Source organism: Glossina fuscipes, unplaced genomic scaffold, assembly GCF_014805625.2.
Source record: "Glossina fuscipes isolate IAEA_lab_2018 unplaced genomic scaffold, Yale_Gfus_2 1, whole genome shotgun sequence".
Lineage (NCBI taxonomy): Eukaryota > Metazoa > Arthropoda > Insecta > Diptera > Glossinidae > Glossina > Glossina fuscipes.
In genome coordinates this window covers 18,805,256-18,831,295 of record NW_023998415.1, presented here as the reverse complement: position 1 = coordinate 18,831,295, position 26,040 = coordinate 18,805,256, and the positions used below count along the sequence as shown (strand labels likewise).

The 26,040-nt window shown below is 33.4% G+C and overlaps 1 protein-coding gene across 23 annotated transcripts in view; it reads right to left on the bottom strand.

Moving 5' to 3' along the window:
* The window catches only part of LOC119645230 (probable cyclin-dependent serine/threonine-protein kinase DDB_G0292550), an 89,678-nt gene that overhangs the window by 34,700 nt on the left and 28,938 nt on the right, over positions 1 to 26,040 (bottom strand). For 14 of the 23 annotated variants that reach the window (XM_038045292.1, XM_038045290.1, XM_038045296.1 and 11 more), the window contains 6 exons: positions 11,114 to 12,718; positions 10,616 to 10,636; positions 8,245 to 8,333; positions 5,619 to 5,693; positions 2,646 to 2,710; positions 1,566 to 1,786 (listed from right to left, as the gene is read on the bottom strand). In XM_038045292.1, the coding sequence (XP_037901220.1) occupies positions 1,566 to 1,786; positions 2,646 to 2,710; positions 5,619 to 5,693; positions 8,245 to 8,333; positions 10,616 to 10,636; positions 11,114 to 12,705 (2,063 nt within the window). In that variant the 5' untranslated portion in view covers positions 12,706 to 12,718. The remainder of the gene's footprint in view (positions 1 to 1,565; positions 1,787 to 2,645; positions 2,711 to 5,618; positions 5,694 to 8,244; positions 8,334 to 10,615; positions 10,637 to 11,113; positions 12,719 to 26,040) is intronic. The other 9 variants (XM_038045299.1, XM_038045303.1, XM_038045304.1 and 6 more) reach the window with 4 other exon arrangements.

Here is a 26,040-nt window from a genome sequence, read left to right as displayed (position 1 = left end):
CACCACGCATTACAGTTTGGTATTAATTTTTCTTAAGTATATTAAGCTTAAAGACAAACACTTTCGATAGATTGCTCTGATATTGTGGTGACTCGCACCTCTTGATCGGTCATCCAAAAAAAAAGAAACAAAAAATATTTACATTGCAATGGCCGTTAAATTGATGCATGAATCCGTTAACAAACCCGATATTTGACGGTTTAAAGTAATATTGACCCGGCCACGATGCCACCGTGTCCCACACGGCAATGCATGATTTTTTATCGTTACTCAAAAAATTCTATTCGAAGTTGCATCGATTAGTGTATATCGATATCGAGAGAGTCTACAAAGCAGATAAATCATAACAGAAAGAGTCATCGGTATCAGGTGCATGAGCACGTTATTGCAGAGATATATTGCATTTTTAATTGATCGCGATTAATATATGAATGGTTTTAATTTTTTAAACGCATTTACACAGCATGCACGATGCTTCACTGTAAGATGTTTCGAGATGTGGAAATTTTATATTCGGCCACAACGACTCCTATTATACCCATTACCGTTTGATATTGATCAATAATAAAGTAGACTTTATATGGTCGCTGAAGCTTTTTTCTGCGTGTCGCAAACATTTCGATGAAATACTGAAATTTCAATATTCGATAATATTGAGAAGGTGTGGCCGATTGTTTCCTCTCGTCTACAAGTAATGAGGTTTTAGGTTATGTTCTGCTGTGGTGCAAGACTTTCCAATCTCTGTGACAAATTTGAAGCCAACTGCTGCATTCTCGCGACGAGGACAATTTTCATCACATCTATTAGAGACAGACAGACAGACAGACAGATGTACAAATGAAAATGCTTAAATCGGTAGATTTATATTTAGTTTAAACGGTCTCTAAGGCTTCGTCACGGTATTGGGCACGTCTTGATAATATGAACATACTTGTAATACTGCGCTTATGGGTTTAAAAAGTTGCATTGAATTCATTCAAAAAGCTTCTATTATAGTTGATTAATTTACATTATATATACAAACGAAAGTAAATATAAAAAATATATACATATATAGATTCATATATATATTCATATATTTATATATATTTGTTGATGTGTGTTCCGAATAAGCTTTTGCTCCGAACTATCAAATTAAGAAGAAAACGCATCGTTTTCTCTTATCACAGCGCCAGAATACGTTTTCGTAATTTTCAGCATGAAAAATTACGTAAGCGGGGATATTAATGATATTCATCCGTCGACGCGATATAGCTATAAAAGCGTTATTTTATTATAAAAATCCGTTGTCCGTTATTACGCTTATGTTTGAGTTTGTATCGAAATAATTTTTTTTGTTTTCTCCATAATTTCTATATTTTCTGTTATTTTCTTATGCATATTAATGGAACTCATAAAGGCGTTCATTAAAACGTAACGATGTCAGTGAATATAAAAATTATCATTTGTAAAAAGTGTTTAAATTGAATTAACATTGTTACATCGTTTATATGTAAATAATGGATGAAAATTGAATGGTTTTTGTTTTTGAAAAACATTATTCACATATTATTATATTTACTTACCTCATTGCGTACATAATGGTCCCATTACGATAAATTCTTAATGCAAAATGCATGGGTATAATGGGATCCTTAAAGTCGCCGTGCATAATGAAATAGGTGTCCGGTGTCCAGATGCTTTCATGATGATGCAACGCATTTAAAAAATCATAATGCGATTTGTTACCGTATTGCAAGCGTGGATCGTTCCACTGCTGATGCAATAAAAATTCAACTTCATATTTCTAATATTGGTAAAGAATTAGAAAAAGACCAGAAAAGAAAATTCTGTTAAGAATAAATAATTAAAATTAATATAATAAAATAATAGAAAAACGTTTACATAAACTTTGGAGAATTCATTAACTCAAAGAGAGTAAGCGAAGCCTAACTCTATTTAATGGGAAATCCCTCAGATTCAAAACTCAAATTACAAAACTTTTGTATACTTTTGTATTTCCAAGTACTACAAGTTCTGGAATCGGGCGATATTTACTTAGCAATTCACATACAAGAATAACTACAAGCTGCTCAGTTTTGCGCTCATTCATTTTCAATGTGCTCAATGCCATTAAAGCTCAAAAGTGCTTAATTGCAAAGTAACCTTCATCCCTCTAAAGGAACGGACAGAATAAAACCTTATACAAATATCTTTAAAAAAACAGTCTTAAAGGTGATTCAATATGCCCGATATTTGGCGGATAAGTAAATTAGTAATCGTCAATTTTAGTAAAGGCTGCCTTAAAGGGAAATTCCTAGTCTAGACAGGCCGTAAATTAGTGAATTTAATTATGTAACATAGATGGCTTTACTTAGCCAAGTCAATATCTCAATGATTAGCGAAAAGGTATTCGGTAAAGCAAACGATTATTTATATAAGATTTTTTGATCTTTTGATCAAGGTTTAGTATATCTTAAATTGCCTTATATATATATATAGTGAATTATAGTAGATCCTAAAAGCCTATAAATACTAAAACATCCTACGCTCCACATGATTGACTTCTAGCACAAGCTGCTATAATGCATTAAGCTTAACGTAAACTTTTTTTTTTTACTTTTCTTATTTTATTATTATATACTAATATGCGTATTTATAGTTACCAGACTGCTTTCATCAGGTGAGGCCAAGCTCAACAGTAATACATTAACATTTACCGTAAGTGTCCCTGAAAGAAATTTTTATTTTTTTTTTTTATATATACAATGGGAAAAATGTCACAATAAATTAAAACAAATGCAAAGATATCGTAAAATAAACGAAAAGAAACAAAAATTAGGAAAACAGTAAATAGAAAATCATTGAAAAATATTTTAAATTATTTGCGAACATTTTATTCGCCTATTGTGCGAATCTCGGATATCCACCATCTTAAGCATATTTGCAAAAAAAATTGTAAAGTATATGTAAGCCATCGGACTGTCAAATAACGCTAAATCAATTTATTTATATCATCAGGTTGTACGTTGTTACCGTTCTTGAGTGTATAGGAAAACTCATTGTTGAAAGTTCTTTTCTTCAATACTTTTTTTTGCGTAATTGTGGAGGATGTTGTTGTAATAAATTTCCGCTTGAAATCTCATCTGCAGAATCAAATGTGTTTGGCTTTAGATTTCCGTTTAAATGAAGCACGCTGGAGTTGTAGAGGGATTTCGAACAAATACCGTTTCACTTAACGACAGTGACTACGTTTATAATTATCAAATTTAAACAAAAGAAACAAGATTGTAAGGCAATTAATTGGCTTGTGGTTGTATTCGATCTGAGCATTTTATATGACTACCTTTGAATCTATCTAATGTGTTTCTGCTTATCAGAAATTGTCTATTATTATAGTTCACATGTGCATCGATGAACCCGTAAATAACACATATTTCGTCTTAACAACGAACACAAAAACTTATCAAACGATTTAAAAAAAAAAAAAAAAAAAAAAACACAAAAAGGATTCAAGCGCTTTTGTTTTTTAACACAATTGTAATAACATTAACTAATATACGATTAAATAGTACATATATATTTTTCTTTAATATTTCAATAATATTGAGTTCAGATCCATTTTGCATTTCTACTTTCTAATATATCCAACAACAATAGTTTTTTCTTAAGGAAAAAACACTAAAGACAATTACACTATATTCGGCATATGTAGCGGCTCGATGCGTGTATGTCTCACACTATGCACCCTTGACATCTTGAAAGGTGCACAAATGCTTTGGCGTTTGCTCCAACTTTGCCAACTGACAAGTTTGTGATATGAATTCTGACAAATGGCGAGCAATGGCGTATACGAACAAGCAATTTTGACGAAAAGCGAGTGCTCTCAACTTCATACAGAACTGAAATGGACTTTGCCTGAATGATTATAAAAACATTAGCTGTATGTTGCTTAGTTTCCATCTCTTATGCGTTTTATTTTTTTTTAAGTAAATAGCATTCACTTTTATTAATTTCATAATAGCATTATAAATGATCTTTTTGGGATCACTTTAATGTTCGCGTTATTTTAATTTATTTTGCTTTTCTCGGAAACGAAATGAATTCCTCTTTTACGTTATTCTACAACACACGTTGTGCACATAAGTCGGCAAAGCGCGAAGAAAAAATGATAAGGTAAGACGATACGCTTTCTAAGGGGGTGGTGTTTTTAGAGTGTGTAGTGTTTAGTGTTGGCCACGAGTGAAATCGTTTAGTTATGTAGTCAAAAGATTTGTATTAAGGTTTTCATTTCAATTTATGCCATTTATGTGTGCATAGGGCTGGAAACAAAATTCCATACCATATATGCATCAAAATTCAAATACAATATTCTTCTATTTGAACCAGTTAACTGTGTCGATCTCTTTCATTATCTGATTGTGTAGTCGTGAAATCCAAGGATTTGACGAAATGATAAAAATATTTTTTTAAGTACATTATTATGGCAAATATACATACATTTTATGAGGTAACCCGGCAAGGACGGACAGACAGATTATGATATATATATCCCTCATATGCAGTTACACGGTTAAATGAACTTGTTTAGATCGACAAACACACGTATATGCTGGTAAAAGCATTAGCATGACCCTGGATAGCCTGGAAGATATCTTAAGTTTGTGCGCCGAAAAATGGTTCTCGCATGAGACCTGGACTGGTTTCCTTCAAGACAAATTATTGTATACGGTTTGTACCAAGCTTTGAATATTCGTCATCTCAAGCTTATAAAAAAAAATTTATTAATTATTTCGTTCCTTATGTGTATTGAATCTTGTGATGAATCCGAGAACAGCCTTCGGTGAATTGGAAGTCACATTTATTTGCTTATTGCACTGATACGATATGAATGTTTGCACTATGCATTTAAAAGACTTTCGAAAATATTTTTACTGAAGATTTTACAAAATTGGAAGATCATCTATTAAAACGGCACTTATGGCTCGAGTATGGCTCAATTAGATTCGCGCTAAGTAATGACAAATAACAGCTAAACGAACAGACGAATAGACACAGTAAACCATTAAATGCATATTTCTGTATATTATTTACAAACGGAAGGACAATTCGAGTATAGCGGGATCCATTGATAGTGGGTACGAGAAGAACCATGAGAAGAGCCATGAGCATCTTCTTATGCTGTTATTGAGAAAAAAAGAATTGATTTTTCCTACTCTGGCTTAAGAGGGGGATGTCACTGTAATACAAATTAAGAATCAATTTAGTATAAAAATTATCACAATTTTATTCTAAAATTAAACTCTATAAAAATTATATAATAAAATTAATATAACACATACATATAGAAAAATTGAATGTACAAAATTATTGTTATAAGAAATATAAGAAGAAGAAGAATTTTGAGAGAAACTTGAAAATTCATATCGAGCCAGAAAAAGAAAAACGAAAACGAAAACGAAAATTATATAAGTTAATTGAACACACATATACACAAAATTGAATATAAAAAATTTTGGTTTTTGTTTTTTTTAGTGATGCATATAAGGGCTTGGAGACAAACCCGTGAATTCATTTTGAATGAGAAAAAGAAAACCGAAAATTGTGTCTAAGGTTAGCTGAAAAACAAGAACACAAACCCCGATGATGTGGTCTTCGGCTATTTTCTATTGTAACCATTTCCGGCGAAGATAATCCGCAGCAAAAGTCTTCATCTGTAAAATTAATTTTATTTGTTAATTTAATTGCATTGCTTAGTGGACATAAATTTATATATAAACAGTTAACAATCTACACAGAAAAGTGTTCAAATGCTTGTGAGTTTCATCCCATTACATGAAGGATTGCTACGCTCTCCCCCAGGCACTATGTAATGAATATTTGGAAGGAAAAAAAATTTGTTGAAATTTGCGAAATTTGAAACGCGGATAGATGTTTATGTAAACATATTCATAAACAAAATGCAGCATTTTGTTATTAATAGATGCTTGTGCATAATGGTTAAATTCCAAGATTTTGACCTTCCTATACATAAAGTAATGTGTTTCCATCTTCTGTTCTTATTATCCTATGTAGTGCATAGAAGGCGCTAATCATGGAACGCTCAATATTCGATTTGCGGCATTCATTAGCAGGCAAAAAAAGAGAACTTTCTATGGCGTACTACGAGTGGCGACGAAATGTGGCTCCACTACGACAATTCCAAGTGAAAATAGTCGTGGTTTAGTCCAGGAGAGCATCCATACCGACACCGAACCGAAATGTTCATGGCCATAAAGTTTTGCTATAGTGAAGCACGAGGCAAGGAGTAGTGTATTACGAGCTGCTAAAATCGAATCAAAAGATTGCTGCAGATGTCTACCGACGTCGGTTGGACAAATTGAACGATGTACTGCTGCAGAAAACCGAAGCAATAGCGGTTAACCGCAAAATTAAATCGTTGGCTTGCATGACAACGCTTAGCCGCATATTCTAACAGTTGGTAAGCATACACTGTTACAGCTCGAATAGAGGATCGCGACTCAGCAGACAAAGCGGCTTCCAATTATCACTTGTTAACATCGAAGCGCCTTGACTTGGCTCACACAAGCGATTTCGAAATGCCGAAGAAGTGCGAAAATGGATCGCTGCCAAGCAATATCGTTCTTTCGATATGGTGCCGCTATAGTGCGCCAAAGATGGGGAGAAGTTGTAGAAAATTGTGCAAAATATTTCTATAAACAAATATTGGAGCAACTTTTCTCAATAAATGCCTTTTTTAAGTGAAAATAACCAAAGGACATGCAGGCACCTAATATGCAGAGAAGGCCAATGTATAGTGTGTGTAAATCTTAAGGCAAGCCCCGTCTTCAAAACGGTGCAGAAAGTCTCAGTCGGGGATATATTAATTTCATTAATTTCCCACAATAAAGAATTCTAGATAGAAGTTCAGCTTTAAACAATTAGAATATGATGAAATCACGCGCATCTTGCAAACATAACCGAAAGGTTTAACGAAAACACACATGTCGTCCATTTTAGTTGTCCAGCGATAGGTATGCAAATGCATCAGTTCCTGGCTTCTATCCAACTTTTTTTGTTACATTCACTTTGAGAATGTGAACAGTGAATAAAACAAACAGATGAGCTTTTAACGAAGTAGATCTGCAGTCAGCGTCACACCAATTAGTGCGTGCAGCATTCCAGTAAATTAATAGAAATTTAACTTTAACTTATAAGCACAAATGTCTCCAGTACGAGTATATCTCAAATTGAGGTGAACTGTCCATGTAAATGTTCAGTGTCCAGAGCACTTATGGGATATATTGATTTATGATAATTGGCATAAATTGCAAAGGTTTCCAAATTATTTTTTCACCACACACCGAAGGCGAATGCTAGCCACATTAAATTGATTAAATCAAAGCAACGAAATATGAAGAACATAAACAAAAGCTTGTCGTAAAATAATTTTCAATTTCTTTTTTGTAAGAGTCTCATTTAATTTTTATTAAACAACTATTATATGGACATGGGAACGGTAAATGGTAACGGTAAAGCACAAAAATTGTTAGGAAGTGAGGGCGGCCTTCGTCATTTCGCATATTGCTAGCAGTTTTTGGAAGTAAATGAGTAAAGCTGAGTAGAATAGAGTAGAGTAGAGTAGAGTAGAGTAGAGTCTTACGTAAACGTTTCGTAGGAAAACAATGGAAAATGTATGTTATGTGTTTAGGGCGGTGCTGCCGTATTCAACAGGGTAAAGCTACTGAAATTGAAACAACAGGCGGCGGCAAATTGATTATTTATAGTTATGCACTTATAAATTGATTGAATATAATTCAATTCATTTATTTATAAGCAATTAATTAAATTTGATTACATCCATGATGCAGAGTTTATTTTGTACTTTTGAGTTACCACCAAGCACACTATTTCAAATAACTAATATAATTAAAAATGAACACACGTACATTCGTTACGCATAGACATATGCCATGTGCCATCATCACAACGTCGTCCGTACATTGAGTGCAAGTATCGGGTATAAGCTCTTGCAAGTAGACATGTTTGCATTTATTGCATTTATATATATATTTATATATGAATGGCATGAATACATGTGTAGCATATATATATAAATAAATCTTACACGAAAAATGCTTAGTTTTAATAAAACAAAAAACATATTAATAAAGCTTTCCTTTGTACGATGATCCGATAAACGTAATTGAATTATAGAGACATGGTGTTGGGTGTTTACCATATTTAAAATGATATCCTACTTACCATTGACAGGCGGTAGTAAACGTTTGTCGTAACGTTTTTTCTCCAATAATAAATCCAAAATTTCCTTATCGGAGCTTGACTCATCGAATCTAAAAGTAAACAATTAAAAATTCGTAGCACGAACAAACAAAAGGATCAAAGACAAAAACAAGAGCAAGAACAATACTTTCATTGTCGTTTGATTACTATTGAAGAACGCATACAAAAGCATTCTCGTTTAAGAAAACCGAGCCAAATATTTTTACAAATGAACATAACGTGTTTTCATTGTGCGACAATTAGTTTGTGTCACTATTATGACGAATCTTGCAAGCGACGATAAAAACAATTGATAAACGAATGAATTGAACATGAATGATGATGATGACGATGACGATGATGATGATGATGATGATGATGACGCTTGTTTGTATTTGAACATTTAAATGAGTCGCGCGCGTTACTTTAGCAAATGTCATTGCTGCGAAATTATTGGATTCAATCAGTCAGATGATAATAATTTGATGCCTGTTAATATATTACATTTTTCTTTGGAATATAAAGAAATATAATAATAATAAAGTAGTTACTATGAAATTGAAATTAAATACAAACATATATATTTATTGTAAACACTTCCAGACGTAGACTGGGTCATGTAAAAGGAGCCGGCGGTTTTTTCCGCGGTTTCAAGCATCGCTTTGCAGCCTGTTCTTTTGAAATGATTCCAAATTGTTGTATGGCTGATCTTTAACGCCCCTCCCCTCCCATTCTAGACAGCTTGAGTACCGGTTGTCCTAAACCAGTTGCAAAATTTCATCGAATTTCGGAACGGAATCGAGCAAACCACTCCTGCACTCTTCAATATATACGTATTAACACCATTCCGTGGAAAAAACCGCAAAGACTTCCTACATGACTCAATAATAATAATAATAATAATAATAATAATAATAATAGTAGTATAAATTGATAATTGGTAAGACATCATTGCGTAAACAATTTATAAACAAACTCTCTAAGCAATTTCTGTTGTGGGTATCGAAAAACTAATTATAAAACATAAAGCAGTAGATTTTAGATTCGATTTTATGAAGAAGGAAATATTTTCCAAATTCATTTCATTCGCCGCCAGAGTCCATGAGAGTGAGATGAGAGTAGCGGATATGATAATTGAATGACATAGGGCTGAAATGTTAGGGCCTTCTTAGATCTCTATAGTCGTTTAAGCGAAAAGACAGATTAAATTATGTAAGAGAACAAAGCAAAACGATATTGTGCTTAAAGATTATGCTAAGAGAGATTATTGATCCTCTATTAGCCATAAAGCTCTAAGATATCTGCGCGACGTTCCTTTCATTAATTAAATTGTTCACGTCGCAAGCTAACACTTGAGACACTAATTTTTTGATTATTTCAAGCAGATCATGTTTGAAGAAGAGTGTTATGATTCTTTAACAAATCAGCTGATGTTACAAAGTGAAAAATTTCAATCTATTTCCATGTAATGGTTTCGTGTATGCATTTAAAATTTTGAAAAGACAAATCGATCGCACGCATTCATTACGATATACACGTTCGCAATTTAAAAAAAAAAAAAAAATTCTTATTACACATCAAGATGCAAATCAAAATATATGAGAATGATTCGAGCCCGTTACTTTCTTTGCGCGAACGGGTGCACGTATGGCCACTCGAGATGAATAGACGAAGAGACAGAGGAATTTGCAAACAAAACGGTATGCATCGAATGAATAAATAAAAAATAAATTCTGATAAATACCAAGAATGAATTTCCTTCCCCTCAACTATGAAGTGGAAGTGCAAGCCAGAACGGGTTCTGCTCGTAACGGCACATAACAATTTTCTTGTATGGCTTTCTTTAACATCGTTTATTCTCATACGACAAGCAAGATAAACAAACAGCATGGTGCAATTGATGGCAGGATGATATAATACAGAGTGTAGCGGGTGCGAGATAAACGATAACGTGATGGGTGTACCAAGTAAACAGGGAATGAAAGATAAAACTGGGGTATAATAAACAAACGAATAATTTTGATAAGCAGTAGTAATATATAACAGATATTGGAGAAGGGCAATTAAGTGTAATCAACCGATGTTTCGTTTGTGATCAATTGTGTATTGATGTTGTTCAGTGTTTCTCTATCGGAATTGATAACGATGTTAGCTACTATTTGACAAACTTAAGTTAACCTAAAACGTCCCAATCGTTTTAGGAATATATTTGTTTTAGTATTTGTGCCACTTTCAAATCTTGCATCCATCAATCTCGTAAACTTAATCAACTTAAAGACCATAAAAGGATATTAGGAAAAAAAAAAAATAAAAATGAAGAAACACAAAAGAAATTTTTTTGAAATGCACTTACTTCGACCAATCGATGGCGAGACTGGAATTGAATTTAAAAAAAAAAAGATGAGAGTGAAGATTTTAAATAAAAAAGAAAAAAAAAGAAAAAAGAAAACTGTACGTACGCGTTGTAAATAGTGTGAAAGGCAGTGTCAGATAAAATTATTATAGTAACATAAATAAAATAGAAGTAAATAAAATGAAAAAAATTAATAAATAAATAAATTTAATTAAAAATACAAACAGGCTGTGGCGTTCACGTAGTAAATATTTTATGAGTATGTATTTGACCCGTATATGAAGTTTATGGCAATGAACGTGGTGCGTATACAATCGTTTATATATATATATGTGTATGTTATTGTGCCTTTGTAACTGCTCTAATTATAATGGCATATTGATAGTATGATAAAACGATGAAAGGAAGAAATTAACGAATAAAGCTGATAAATATTTGTGTGCGTGTGTTTGTGCATTTTTGAATGGGTCAACGTATATATGTACAGAATTAACTTACACTGGATGCCTATCAATAGATGAGGTGTCCGATTTAGCAGCGGCAGCTGAGGTCGTGGTGGTCAAATAGCATAGAACGAGTATTACGCTAGAGGCGGTGTAAAAATTAATCGAATTACGTAATAGATGATAGTAGTTGTGGCCGATGTAGTTGAAAGCGGCGGTGGCAGAAGCATTCGTATTTATATTGCTAGTTGTGGTAGTGGTGGTAGTGTTGGTGGTGCTGGTGCGGCGGGTGGCGCTGGTGCTGTGGGTGGTGCGGGGGGTGCTGTTGGTGCTGGCGTTGCTGATTGCATTTGTATTTGCGGCCGTGGCGGAGCTGTGACTTTGGCTAGGATTGTTGGAAATGTTGGCTTTTCCATTGCTTTCTTTATTGTTGTAATTATTATTATCATTATTATTATTATTATTATTATTATTATTATTATTATTATTATTATTATAGTTGTGATGGCGCTTATTTGAGCCAATGGCATTATGGAGATGAGAGCATGGTTCAGACTTGAATTTATATTTTCTCTGGTAAAAGTCTCTGTTTGCCCCCTCCGATGGTTTACGAGTGTAATGCTGATATTGCTGAGACTTAGTTGCTCTTAGCAGTGATTCGGCTATCGTTGTACAATGTCCCCACACCTGCACTACGCTATTCTTGATGCAATTTGCATTTGCTGTTAAGGTGGTACGTGTCTGTGACAGTGTTTTCTGCAAACTTTGACTTCCCGCATTATAAATGGCAACAATGTTTGCTGCCATTTCATCATTTTTCGCAATGAAACTGGCTTTCGTACAGTTGGCTCCGTATTCTGTTTCATTTTGTGGCGTCTTCTGTTGCTGTTGGCAATATTGATAATGGCGATGACGGGGAGGATTGTAATGGTAATGGCGCTGCAACGACTGCAGCTGATTTGACGATTGGCTGTGGCAGTAACGGCAATTGCTTGTGTTGGAATATTTGTCGGTTTTTAAATTATGGCTTGCGTGGGATTTTATTATACCGTGATCACTGGCTTGTTGTTGTGTGCAACAAATCCTACTGTGACAGTCGAATGGATAACAGTTTACACAGGATACTTCTACTATTTCTCCTTGCTCTTTTTCCCTACCTCTTTGCCGTACACTTCCCTCTTTCGCTTGCTTCTTGGCGATTTGTTTTGCTTTACACTCTTCACGAGGATTTGTCACTTCCTTAAAGTGTCGGTACACGGCCTCCTTTTTTTGTTCGTTGTTACTATTATTATTATTATTATTATTATTATTATTGTTGTCTTTATTGTTTTTGTTCTTGTTTGTGTTGGTATCACTATTGCTGTGTGTATTACTTTTATCGCACGAATGTTTAATTGCAGTTTTCTTAATTGTTTTGTTTATAGTTATTTTTGTTGTATCTTGGCAGCCTTTACTAAATGTTTCCTTTTTATTGTTGTGGCTGATTTTTGTACCGTGCTGTGTTCCTCCAACTTTCTGATTACAATTCCTTGACACAATAATTCTCGTTGAAACTTTTGTCGGTGTTGAACTAATTGTTGTTGTTAATAAGTTTTCCTTTATGTCACATAGACTTTGCAGTTTGGCTGTTTCAAACGAACAGCCCATGGTACGATATCTGCTGTAAAAAAAGAGGCACAAGAAACCCAAATAATTAAAATGAAATTTATTTACTCGACAATCGTGGAAAACTTTTAAACTAAATTCCAATTGAGTTAATCTCAACTACAGGCTAAATTACGATAAATTAAAACAATAGCTCACTCTTAATTAAGTGTTGCCTTACGATGATCTGTTTCTTAACAACCGCGACTATTCCGGAAACCTATTATAATTTCTCTCTCTCTCTCTCTCTCTCTCTCTCTCTAAAGAAATTGTCATTCGAATGGTGACTGCGCATTCGTTTGACTACAACAATGCCGCAATCAATAAATTCTTCCCTCGACTAAACGCATAATCATAGATAGAAATTTTCTTTTTCCTCGTTAACTGATTGTACTTATGCGGCCGGTCATGATACAAGCAACAAGAAAGTATACGCTTTGCATTAAGGCACTTAATCTTAATGCCTTAGTAAAAATCTTTTTTGCTTTTGAGAACAAAAAAAAAAAAAAAAAAAAAAAAAAAATGGAACGTGATGCTTATTTGTTGCCATACAGTTGCATAGACATTTAAAGGAAATAAATGGCAGACGCAAGATTTTGTTTAACCAGGATTTTTCCTACTTACCTACAGATTACATGTTAAGCGAATATGTGAGGAATTATTAACAATAAATAAATTCGTCTTCTTGACGACAATGATCTAAATATATTGTTAATATAACATTTGTTTTTTTTCTTTTAAAGATTTCAATAGATGATACCATCATAACATTTCCGGATCTATGGACTTTCATATATCGCGGGTCTGCATTTACGTGTACCTGCAAGTTCTTATGCAAAAATCCGAAACTAAAATCGAATTCTCTTTAAACACATAATACGAAGCTGAGTTTGCGAATCGTTTAACATGCCGTTGATTTGCGCATTTTTGAGATTGGGTTCGATCACCTTAATGAGCTGTAATAAAAGTTTGCTCAATTTAGATCGAAATTTTCTGTAAATTGCAAATCGGATCTGTATAGAATACGTTAATGAAATTGTGGCCCTGGATTATTGTATGAAAGTTGTGCCGAAATTTTAATTAAGCATTAACACAAGGGGTCATAGTGAACGGCTTTAACAGAAATCTGAAATTCTGAAATTCGACTCTAGATGTTTTTCCCACGTAAGTTACCTCCAAATTACTCATTGATTGTGGTTGAAGTGATTTTACGTGGATTTATTTTGGATTTTTCACAATTATATCATAGCACATCCGTATCCATTCAATTGATTGCCAGTCTTTCGCAATAACTAACGGAAATCTCACTTTAAATACTAAACTTTGCTTCGCTTGACATTCGTTCGTTGCAATTGTGTTACTTTCGTTAGAGAAGCTTTACACGGGAATATAATACAGGATTGTTGTTGTGTTTAACGTGATGTACTATTCCATTGACAATACCAGATTTCGTGTTAAAGTTTGACCAAAACGATATGTTTTCATTTTAAAAAACGCGCTCTACAGCACACACATAATAAATGCTTGTAGTTTTCTTTATCGTAGTGCTACTTGCGGACGTGAGAACAAGTGAAACAAAGTGTTTTTGTTTTTTGTTTTTTTTTTTTTTGAAGCAATACTTTGGCAACGTAAGAAGCATTATCTTCGTGGGATGTAGTAAAACAGTAATAAATAATAATGAAAATTAGACCACTGGACACAAAGGCAAGCAAGTGAAAGTCATATTTCTAAAGGGCGATAATTAACGAATGCGAGTACTTGTCTATTTAGAGTGTCTTCTGGCGGCCTCTTATTGCAAGGAGACGAGCAAGAAGAGTACTATTACGAGCTCATCTTAGCTTCGGCAATGTTCTCTCACCATAAATATTCAGCAAATTTTTTTTTTTTTTTTTCTTGTATATCACTTAAATTTTTCTTTTTTCTTACTTGATCGATAAAAATTATATGAGAAATGATATCGATTCTCCAGTAGAATGAATCTGTTCCATTTTTCCATCTTCCACCTTCCACCTTCGTTTAGACTGGGCTTTTGGAATTAACTGTCGTCATTGCTATTATTAGGCCGTTTAATAACTTCGGCAACTGCAAAATTCGACTTCATTCACAAACGTAGTTTGCTTCAAAAGTGTCAGTGACCGTTCAACGTTTACCAAGAATGAAGATTTGTTAAGACCGTGAAAAGTGCACACCAAACTACCCCCTGGGATATTCTTTACATATTTGCAGACAACTAACCATTGCTGGAGACGACTATGAATGGATGGAGGCATTGTAACCATGGACTTGTCCTACGCTGAATTTAGTCGACTGTAAGTAAACATGATGCCCGTTTGGAACTTAGCTTTCTCGCACCCAGAACTTAATAGAGAATATTGTATACTGTCGCTTTTTTTTTTTTGCAATTTTATTGCTCGAGTATGGTGGTGGCTGTCTCTATCCTAAATGCAAGGACATTAGATTGTTATAGGTGCAGGCAGGTTTCGCTTGCTTTAGGAAAGAAGGTTTCTACGATATCCAAGCTTTTATGTCTGGTACTGCAATTTGGCTGCGGAGCACCACCTGAGAGCATTGTCTTGCTAAGTGGAGGCGCTAGTTATCGAGTGCATTCTATTGCTTAGCCGATCGGATGTCATACGATTAAGCTTACTATGGCAGCGTGCAAATGTCGAACTTTCAATGATATCGAATCGTTAGGTTATTTTTTAATGCATTCTATGCATGTATAGCATAAATTGCGTTAGTTTTAAAGGTGGAATGTTCCGACGACCCTTTGCTGTCGACAATGGCTACTTCGACTTGCTTAAATATCCAAGTTTAATGCACATTAATAATAACAGACTAACCAAAGTCGGGACTATCTGAAAGATAATCTAACTAAATTTCTTTGGAAAAGTACGCATTTATTTTCGGCATCTGTCGTATGTTTTTTAAAGTTTTGATTATAATAAAAGGAAAATGCATTGTGTTTTTCTTTTCTCATTTCTTTCAAATTCCTCTACATTCGCAATCATGTATCAAGAGAGATAATGTTTTCATATGTCATCATAAATTAATGGAAAATGGAAAATTGTTGGTAGAATGCTGACAAATCACACCAAATAAACCTTGCCCGTAACATTCATTGTGCATTGCTTAAGCGTATGCATAGATTTCTTAGCCATTTAAATGGACGTCAACGTATGTTTCAAATTATCCAATTATTACTTTTTATAATGGAAATGCTTCAAAGCAAGTACAGGTGTATTCCCTTCACATAACCCCTTTTCGACACTTTTGATACATTACCACAAGGAGAAATAGTTATTTATACGGAGCTATGTATAAGTATGCATTAGCTTATGTACGAAGAACCGAAGCACTGCAAATATTTTAACATTTGGTCGGACCACGATTCCGTTCCGTACGAGACGGAGATCAAATATAACGAAAATTATTCAACTTATGTAAGAGGAAAGAGTACGACAGCATTCACTTGCTAAATCGGTTCAAACCTAATATATGCTAATGTGACTTACGTTACCGTCAGGTTTAAGCCTCTGCGATCGTTAAATTTCTTTGATCATAGCACCAGATACGTTTCCGGAATTATCTCTGCTTAAGGGATTTAAAGCAAACCTGTGCATGTTAAACAATACGCGCATTGTCAAAATTGATTTCATTTTTCTAATAGCACTTAAAATATATGAAACCATCAACTTTGAATATCTATATATTTCTAAAGTGTAACATATGACGCCGTGGTGGCGGCACCATTTTCTAGGATAACTTTCGAATTGCGGTCATTATGGCGCCCTTCAAGGCTCCAACTTTTTGTTCAAATCTTTTCAATCATCTAGCATATGTGGAAAAGGATTTATTGCCTGAAAAAAAAAAATGTTGCTATGAAGTTTCGGAATGGCTGTCTCCTCTAACCTGCATCTAACCAACAATAGCAAAGAAACTTTGCTAGGAATTTGTAACTTCTTGGCTCCGCTAATATATATTGGTGGAAAATCCTTATGTTTATTTGAAAGAGCGTTTGTCAGCAAAAATATGCTTATACGGGTTGTATTCAAGTGACCGTTGAGCAGAAGTGAGGCAGAGAACGACTCAAAGAGAATTAGTGCTTCCGTCAAGATTGTAAATGTATATAATGAAAAATTGATGTCAATTATGAATTCGTTTATATAGAATTATATATTTTCTTGCTGCTGTACGTACGGATGTATGCAACACCCAGAAGAGCTTAAGGTACACCCAACTTTTATTATGCCGATCAAGTCAGAAAAATTTTTTGAATCGATCTAAGCCTATCTGTCCATCTGTCTGATGTCTGTCCATGAATATTTATGTTCAACTGACAGGTCGCAATTTTTGAGATACTTGGATGAAATTTGGGACATTGACGAACTTTATCCCAAAAACGAACACTATTGAAAATACTTCGGATCGCTCCATTTTTTCGACCACTCTCCATATAACGACCTATACTGAAAAGTCGTTATGGTAAAAAAAATTGAAGTTTTAAAAATTTGCCTGCAAAAATAACTAAGTAGTAGTGTTTGGGCATTCTAAATAGGTGAGAAAACGTCCAATTTTCTGAATCCCCTTTTAGATAATGATTCCAGCAGAAACTAACGCATTGTATGGTAAAAAATTTAAAATTTCCAAAATATCACAGTGAAAATTTGAGGACAATAGTAAATTGACAAAGAAATCTGCCTACCTTAACGAATTTGAATCACTATTCTATTTTTAAATGCCACCGCTTAGGAGAGTTCTAGTGAGACGTAAGCCTTTATATGCCAAGAAAGTCTAACTACTAATTTTTTATGATGAAAATTTGCTCATGATAGTGATTATAGGAAAAAACAAGTAAAAACTTTATAGTGGGGCAGGGCTGACCACTAAAGACCCTGCACCACATTGTCCAACACAATTCTTATTTTTATTATAGAACACAGAAATTATATCTTATAAAAACTTAAATTTTTCAAGTGCGTATTTATGGGGAAGCGAGCCCAGAAATCCGGACACAAAAATAGGCATAGATGGTCTAAATTTTGTAGGATTTACCTTTTTATGAAATTACTATAATATTATGGGTCAACTTTCGCGAAAATCCTTATTAGGGTAGGAACCAAGAAGTCCCCAATTTGGTATTGGAGTGAATTTCGGTTTTCGTTATTTGTGAGGTTTAAAAAATTACCACAGTCGGTCCAAAGTTTCCATACCAATTTAGAATGCCCAAATACTGTTACTTAGTCGCTTTTGCTGACAAATTTTGAAGATTGCAATATTTTTCCATGTTACGACTTTTCCGAAAAGGGCGTTATATGAGGAGTGGTCAAAAGAATGGAACCGGAATTCGACGCATTTTCAATAGCGTTCGTTCATGGCTCAACAAATTGACACTTGCACCTTGAACACCAATTTACTTATATTTATTTTATTAAATAATTGTTATTTAAACATCAACAGCAATAATTACAATGTTACTTATTAGTAAAAAATTGTCTTCGTTCTCGTCAGAGGAAATTGGGATAAACAAATACTCGCCAATTACGAAAAAAAATCAATATTTTTAAAATCTATCATGTCCCCTCCGAGCTATAGACACGAGCATTAAATGTCTTTATATATATATATATTCTCTCTTTTTTAGATTCAAAATTTTATCAGCTACACTGCATGCCACAAAGATATTGCGCGAGAATGTCTCGGGTAGCATTAGCATTTATTATTATTTTTCAAAGGGAACTGTTTTTTTCAACACCTAAATACATGCTTCATAATATTCTGGAATATTGTTACTCTAATGCCGTTCCTTCTGTTCGGAAAAACAAGAACAAACAAAACATAAAAACTCTGCTTTTTAAGCTGCTATAACACTGTTACACCTTGAAAGGAAAGAACGTATCGACTTATATTTTAAATCCTCGTGCATATAAGGCTTGTTTGTGGACGGTTTATGTAAGATTTTTGGTTTTTTTAAGATAACTTGTGCAAATGAATAGACGATGGTATCGTTTTCCGTTACTGAAAAATGGTCGAAAAGTAACGTGAAAATAAAGGTTATTTATCAGCATAATTAATAAGCTGGCGTGGATGAATCCATATTGCTGGCAATAACAATAAACTGAGCTGCTAACTGCATTGATATATAAACCAATGTCCGGCGGTAAAATGTATCTGCATATATGAAAGAATTCTACGGAAGAATGATTTATTTACACTGCATGTATGTTTGTACGCTTGTTTCCATATACTCAATATGTTTAATATGTAAAAGTAAAAGCATTAATTGTAGCAACAGTATATATAACATATTTGAAAGTTGCCATAGTTTGTTGTGCACGGACCATAAACTTATTTCGTATTGACATGCACCTGATTAAATCAAATTGTTCCTACACATATGTTTATGCATGAGTGAAGGTTGTAAAATTGTCTATTGGGTTTTTTGTGTACACATGCCAATCGACAGTATCGACGTATATTTAGATTAAAGCTTCTTGTTTGATAAGTGGATGTATGTATATAAATCAATATTTATTTACATGAATTTAGATGAACTTTCCAACCTAAAAAGACATTGCAAACCAAATTTTATATATTTAATAAGGCGCTACTAGTCCTGATTGTAGGGACTATTTTAATATATGCCACGCACATAAGTTTAAGGCGCCGTCCATTGAAAAGGTGAGGGGGGGAGGGGAGCCCCCCCACCATCACCTTTATTGATGGCCTGCCAAGCATTCATGCCTGTAAAGTATCCGATTTAAAGGATGTTTATTGAATCTTTCACAAAATGAGCATCGAGCAGAGAGTCAATATTTCGTAGTATTTTAAAACTGGCAACAGTTTAGTATCACTTATGCTGCAATCAATAAAACACGTTGATCGTGATGGTTGTTTACACCGTAACAGAGATACCAGTATTATATGCACTTTAAATGTGACCGCAGCACTTGCCAATCGAAATTTATGACAGTCGCATATTCATCAATGATCTGGCAAGCTTTCTACCAAGTTAACCAGGATATGTAAATTCATCGAACGACATTGTGAATTATTTTTTCAACAAAGATCATATATTAACCATCAATTATTCGAGTTATTTACCTAATATTGATATCGTCAGATTTTTATCGATTCGGATAAAACTCAAGTTTTATGTAGGCAATTTAAAAGTTTCTCCTTTAATTCGCGATTCACATTAACTGTACGTAGATGGCTATGGATTCACAGTATTAAAGCTTAAAATTGAATTGAACAAATCAAGATCAATGTAAATACAATAAATTATTCTGATTTTTAACTCTAAGCAAATTTTTTTTTTATTAAAATTTACGCATCAGTGATTAGAAAACTTGAATAAAGAAAAATTCGAAAAAAAAAAACAAACAAACAAACAGTAAGCAAACGGAAGTAAGTATCTCTCTATCCAACCACCATAGTGAAGGATGTGATTATATTGACTTTATTGTACTCTTTGTGATGGCTTTCAAGGAACTCCAGCCGGAAAGGGGAAGTGTACGAAGGTGGGCTTCTGTCTTCGTTACAAGTTATTTGCCATTTTGCCATTCACTTTTCACAAATTTGTAATGAAATCTTTCAATTTTTAAAATTTTTCTGGACCTTTGCGAACGCTAACTCCTAGCTAAGTAAATATATAACTTAAAGTTTTCTGCTTACTTAATATGTTTATCTTACAAGCTTTGTAAATTTGTAGGGTCATCTATTTTGTGGTTCCGAAAGATCTGGAGTAAATCTTTTTTGCCAAAATATTGTTTCGATTTTAGTAGTAGAGTACGGTGCATACCTAGTTGTGCATGGCGTACAGAAATTGTTCAAACTTATTACGAAAACAATGAACTCACTGTTATGTTTCGCACATTTGGGCTGAAGCTCATCTCCAGTTAAATGACTTTGTAAATAAGAATTATTGACCCCTTGCTGCAAAGAAAACATATCCGATGTTCCTAAAAGACTTTTACGTTTACACAAATATAACTTTTGAGTGTGGTTTGTGTTTTCGAACATGAAGACGGCATCGAAATTACCTTTAGCAAGTTATTTCGGTCTGAATGATATTTGGTCATGTGGTATAACTCTATTGGGCTTTTTATTTTGGTGTGATGCTAAAGAATTGGCTTGCTTCAATAAAACCCTGACTCTACATGACATTATTCAATGAGAGGATTTAAAGTATTCGTGCAATAAGAGCGGGTTTGTTTGAAGTAGTAGTAGTAACAAATGATGTTCCGGGGTAGAGTTTTTATAGAAGTTCAAAAAGCTTGCACGAGTATTCATTTAGAAATCTTTTATAATTCAAAACAAGGAAAATACCCAAACACACAGAGCCCACCTTTCGTTCGCTCTAATTCGTACGTACATCATTTGAAGCTCGCAAAAGACCTGATATCACCCATTATCTCTTTTCCTCCCTTGAAATGTCAAATGATTTTCTTGCATATTTGACTTTTATATTCACTTAAAAGCGAAAAGGCTGCACCCAAGCCCTTCCAAGCTACATGCACTTTGTGCTCACGTGACTTCGTATGCGAAAGTGCATGATTGCAGAACATATTGCAAATTCAGTGTATTAGGTTAAAACCTCGGGATTACTCAATCAATAAATTCGTTGTTTTACTAAAAAAAAAAAAAAAAAAAAAAAACAAATATTGATGTGACAATCGGAAATTTGCCAAAAAGGATTGTAATTGGGTTTCTCACGATACGATCCGTGCGGTACGCACGCGCGTCCACTATAATTACGATACTGGAATCAAATTCAACTTCAATATATATATATATATTTTATTGAAATAACATCGATTGTGAAAATATGATTTAAAAAAATCGCTTGAAAGCTCAAGTCGAAATTCGCTCAGATCGGAAAGATATTTATTATGATTGTTATCATTTCTTCAAGAATGATGTACATATATAAAAATATGAAATCTATACAGGTATAATTTTATATGCATTGTTTATAAACTCTTTAATGTCAGGATTTTCACGTTAACGGACTGCTTTAATGAGGAAAGCTGAAAACAATGACTTCACCACGTTTATAAGGTTACCGTTAAATATCTGTATTTGTCTAAATATTTAACTAAAATCGATTATTTATCTCCATTTATAAGGACATAAACAAAATAATTTCATGAACCCTTGTTGACAGGGGTGGACAACGGCTGTTGCAATTGCAATAAAATACTTCAAGGCTACGTAAAGTGCTTTCATGTTCTTGCATAAATACCTTACGTGAATAGCTAAAGGTAAATTCGAGCTACGTTTTTGTTTTAGGCCTTCTGTGCTAATTCTGATAAAGAACAAAGCAACAAAGGTATGGGACGTGGAAGAGAATTTCTTCTTTTTTTTTTTTTTTGTTATTAAGTTTTTCTTGCTTTTCTCATTTCACTTACTTCATGTCCGACTTGTTATACCCGACTAGATTTGCTGTAAGGGCAGAACCACGACGATTTTTTAAGCTCCTTTCGATGTCATCGCTTTTACCAACAATTAGCCTTTGTGTGGCTGTAAGGTGTAGTATTAATACTTTATAGAGCAAATGAGTCCGTAAAAGTGGCTTAACATTAAAATGTAATGCGACTATTTGGAGCACGTAAGCCGGTTTTTCCGGACCAAAACGCATGAGAAGTAGGCCTTTAACCAGAAGTTATATAAAATATAAATACATAGCTCTTACTTAGTATTTTATTGGAAAAGTGATTGAAGAAAGGTATTAAGGATAGTAATGTTGGATATTCAGAACAAGTGCCACTTTGATGCGGTTGTCTGAGCTACTGGTGAGCTTGGACCATATTTTCGAAAATCTGTGTCCTACCCAACAATATATATATATATATATATATATATATTTTTTTTTTTTTGTTGGTCTGCAATTGATGCTAAGTTTATGGACAATGACTACATCCCTTTTCGCACAGCTGTTAAAGCAATGGGTATGTTGTGCAATTGAATTAAATAAAATAATACCTCTAGTGCTCACACGTATAGAGGACATTCTCTGGATGTCTGGTCGTACAAAACAAAATGAAAACACACACTATTGCGATTCGTCATTAAATCAACCCACCAAGATATCTCTCTATCTGTAATCCTTCGCAATTCTCGCTCAAGTCGCATTTATAAGAAACAACCTTCGAGTCGCCGATCACATACGTAAAAAATGCATTTCCTAACGAAGTAAGACAATTTTGTCAGTTCATTACGGATAGATGCGATTGTATCTAGTATTTAAGCACTATAAAAATTGGACTTGAGGAATAAATACGATTTTATATGGTTTTCGAAATGCACAGAGATCGGATCTAACCTTGATACGTGTATAAGAGTAAGTGTATAGCATCATGGCAAGGAAAATTATTTTTGTAGTCATTTCGTAGTTTGTGAATAATTTTGTGTCTCGCGTAAAGGCAGCGTCGAATCAAAGCACAAATGTTTTCTCTTCACTAAGACTGCACGGGAAAAAGCGATTAAATTATCTTAAACAGTTTTCCACAATCCTCCTTAATGTAATCCTTTTTCTAATTATCTCATTGTGTCAGCGACGCCGTCATCTATTGATAAATTTTCAATCCATTTCGCATATGCAAATGTTACGCAGATATCGAAATCAGTTTTATTATATGTAATCCAAGCGATTTAAACTTAGGTGATAGTCATAGTTTTCACATATGAAATTGTTTTTATTTTTCCAAACATTTTACTGCTGTTTTATTCACGCTTACAAATATATATCGATTAGAGAGAGAGAGAGAGAGAAAGAGAGAGAAATTTCATAATAATAATAAAAAAAGAAAAGAAAAAAAGTCGATTTCCAATGTTTTATTTTCTCTCGCTTTCTCTCTCTCTCTCTCTCTCGTTATTATGCAGAAATAATTGAAAATTTTTGAAATTGCTTTGAATAAATGAGTTGATGTTAATCCTGTGGATATAAATACGCTACTATATCCGTAGGGAGAATTTATGCATGTGGTTCATTGAATAAATAAAAATAGAAAAATGCAAAAAAAGAAAAAAAAAGAAAGTAAATAAATCAATAAAAAACGGTTTACTTAACTTCACATATACGCGTTCGCATATAGGCATAATAGATAATCGATAGTTTAAAAAATATTGATCCCAATATACGAATTAATAACGAAATTAGTTGATCTCAAGCGCTAGTGAACATGACAATGGCGTAAATGAACGAGTAAAACAACTCACGAACGCATGCCATACTTAGTCGTAGACTTTTTATGAAATGAATCTGGGGCAACTTTCTTCGATTTCTTCATTGGTAAAACTGCTTTTTAACGAGAGCAAAACAGGTGATTGTGTCTAACTATGCACGAAATTTAAGCTGTATTTCTGAATTTTGCCGCATAAATGTTAAAGGAAATAAATAAAAATGAAAAAAAAAAAAAATAGAGCAAAATTATTACAGTGTAGTAGTATGAGTGTAGCTCTGATAAGTGCCAAGCGATAGAGTAAACTTCACATTGCACGGAATATAAAAAATAGTAACAATAGCGACACTGAAGAGGTCAGTTGCCACATTACTTATTGCAGCTCATTTATCATAGGCTACCACATGTCTCAAGGCAATATAACGGAACAAAGAGCAAATTTTCACATACTAGAACCAAATTATATATATATATATATATACGTGCGTGTTTGCTTCTACATATGTACACATATATATATAAAACTTTATTTGAATGTGTGAATACATTTAAGTGGAACTACAATTATAATGTATATTATAGCCGTGTATTATAAATAAACAGCAGTAGAATTTATCAGGTTAATTTTCTCTTCAGCCCAAATATTTGATGAAATGATCAGAAAGTGAAAAAGCGAAAGTGAAAATATAAACGTTTGTTAGAGTTTGTGTGTTGTTATTTTTCTTTCTGTTTTTCTTTCTGTTTTTTTTTTGTTACTTTCAATCCTACCAATGATCCAGTTGTTTCATGGGTTGTTTGCCAAACAACCAAAAGTCGATCTCTTAATGCATATCAAGATTGTTACAAAGTTGTTTATTATATTATTATTATGCTATCATAGAGTTCTGCCATTAATCGCTTGTTTAATTTTTGAGGTCGTACACCGTCTTCGAGAAAGTCTAAGATCAATCAAAACTGCATTGTTCAGCTTGGTAATCATCGATTCATCGATGTACTCTTACACTGTATTGGTGTTTAAAAATAAACAAAGTTTAAACAAGATAAACCAAGTGAGCAGGGTTTGTTTATATTTAAACAAATGGAAGGTAATGTAATATATTTTCACGTAATATGAGTCTCAAATTGATCGAAAGATACATATATATAAGGATGTCGAAATAACTGGACTGGGATCGTGAGTTGCACACAGATCTTTTATTTTGATAGCCGGATTTCCGCTAAAGGCCTATGAGGATAAATGAATTTAAAGTACTTTGAAAATGAATTGTTCAGATAAGAAAAATGAATAAATAAATCATTTTAAGACGAATTTTTGACGTACATCTAAACGGCCCTGTGCTGGGATATTTTATATTTTATTTAATTTTGTGTGCGCGTTAAAGCTCTACTTTCTATGGTAGCAGTTTGTAGTAGTAGTAGTAGTAGTAGTAGTAGTAGTAGTAGTAGTTTGGTGGTTACGATTTAAAAACTAGATTATCACGGGCGGACAAACCTTTGTTGATGTTGTTATTGTTGTTCATAACTAACAATTATAAAAAACGAAAACTTTAACAAAATCAAACACTTGAGCAAAATGGAGGTAAATGCCTAATTGGGAATGCATTCGTTTGCGAAAGCACTTCATTGTGTATAGCTCTCATAAACTGTAGGCACTTGCAGCAGGCGCTGAATAGCTTAAGACGAATTTCAGTGATTCGCCTTATATGCGCGCATATATTCTAATAATCATATAATTTGCCTTTTTTTCCTTGCACTGAAAAGTTACAAAACTTTTTATATAGTTTTTGAAAACAAAAGACATATTCTCCCTTATGATTTTAATACGATATTTATGCATGTACACATCTTTCTTATATTTCGTCTTCTTCTTTTTCTTCTTTTTCTTTATACCTCTTAAGTGAGATTAAAAATCCTAAGAGGCACAAATATTTGCTTGCAGAATCATAAAGTAAATATAATGATATCCAGCTTAAGGTAATAGAAATTAAAAAAGAGAAAAGGAAAATTATAATTAAAAAAATATATATATATATATATGCATATATATATATAGAAATTTGTGAGAAGAATCAAGGGCACAACAGTTAAGATAAATATTAAAAAAAAAAGAAAGAAGAGAGAAAAATTGCTTAATACTTTTGTTTATTTCCAG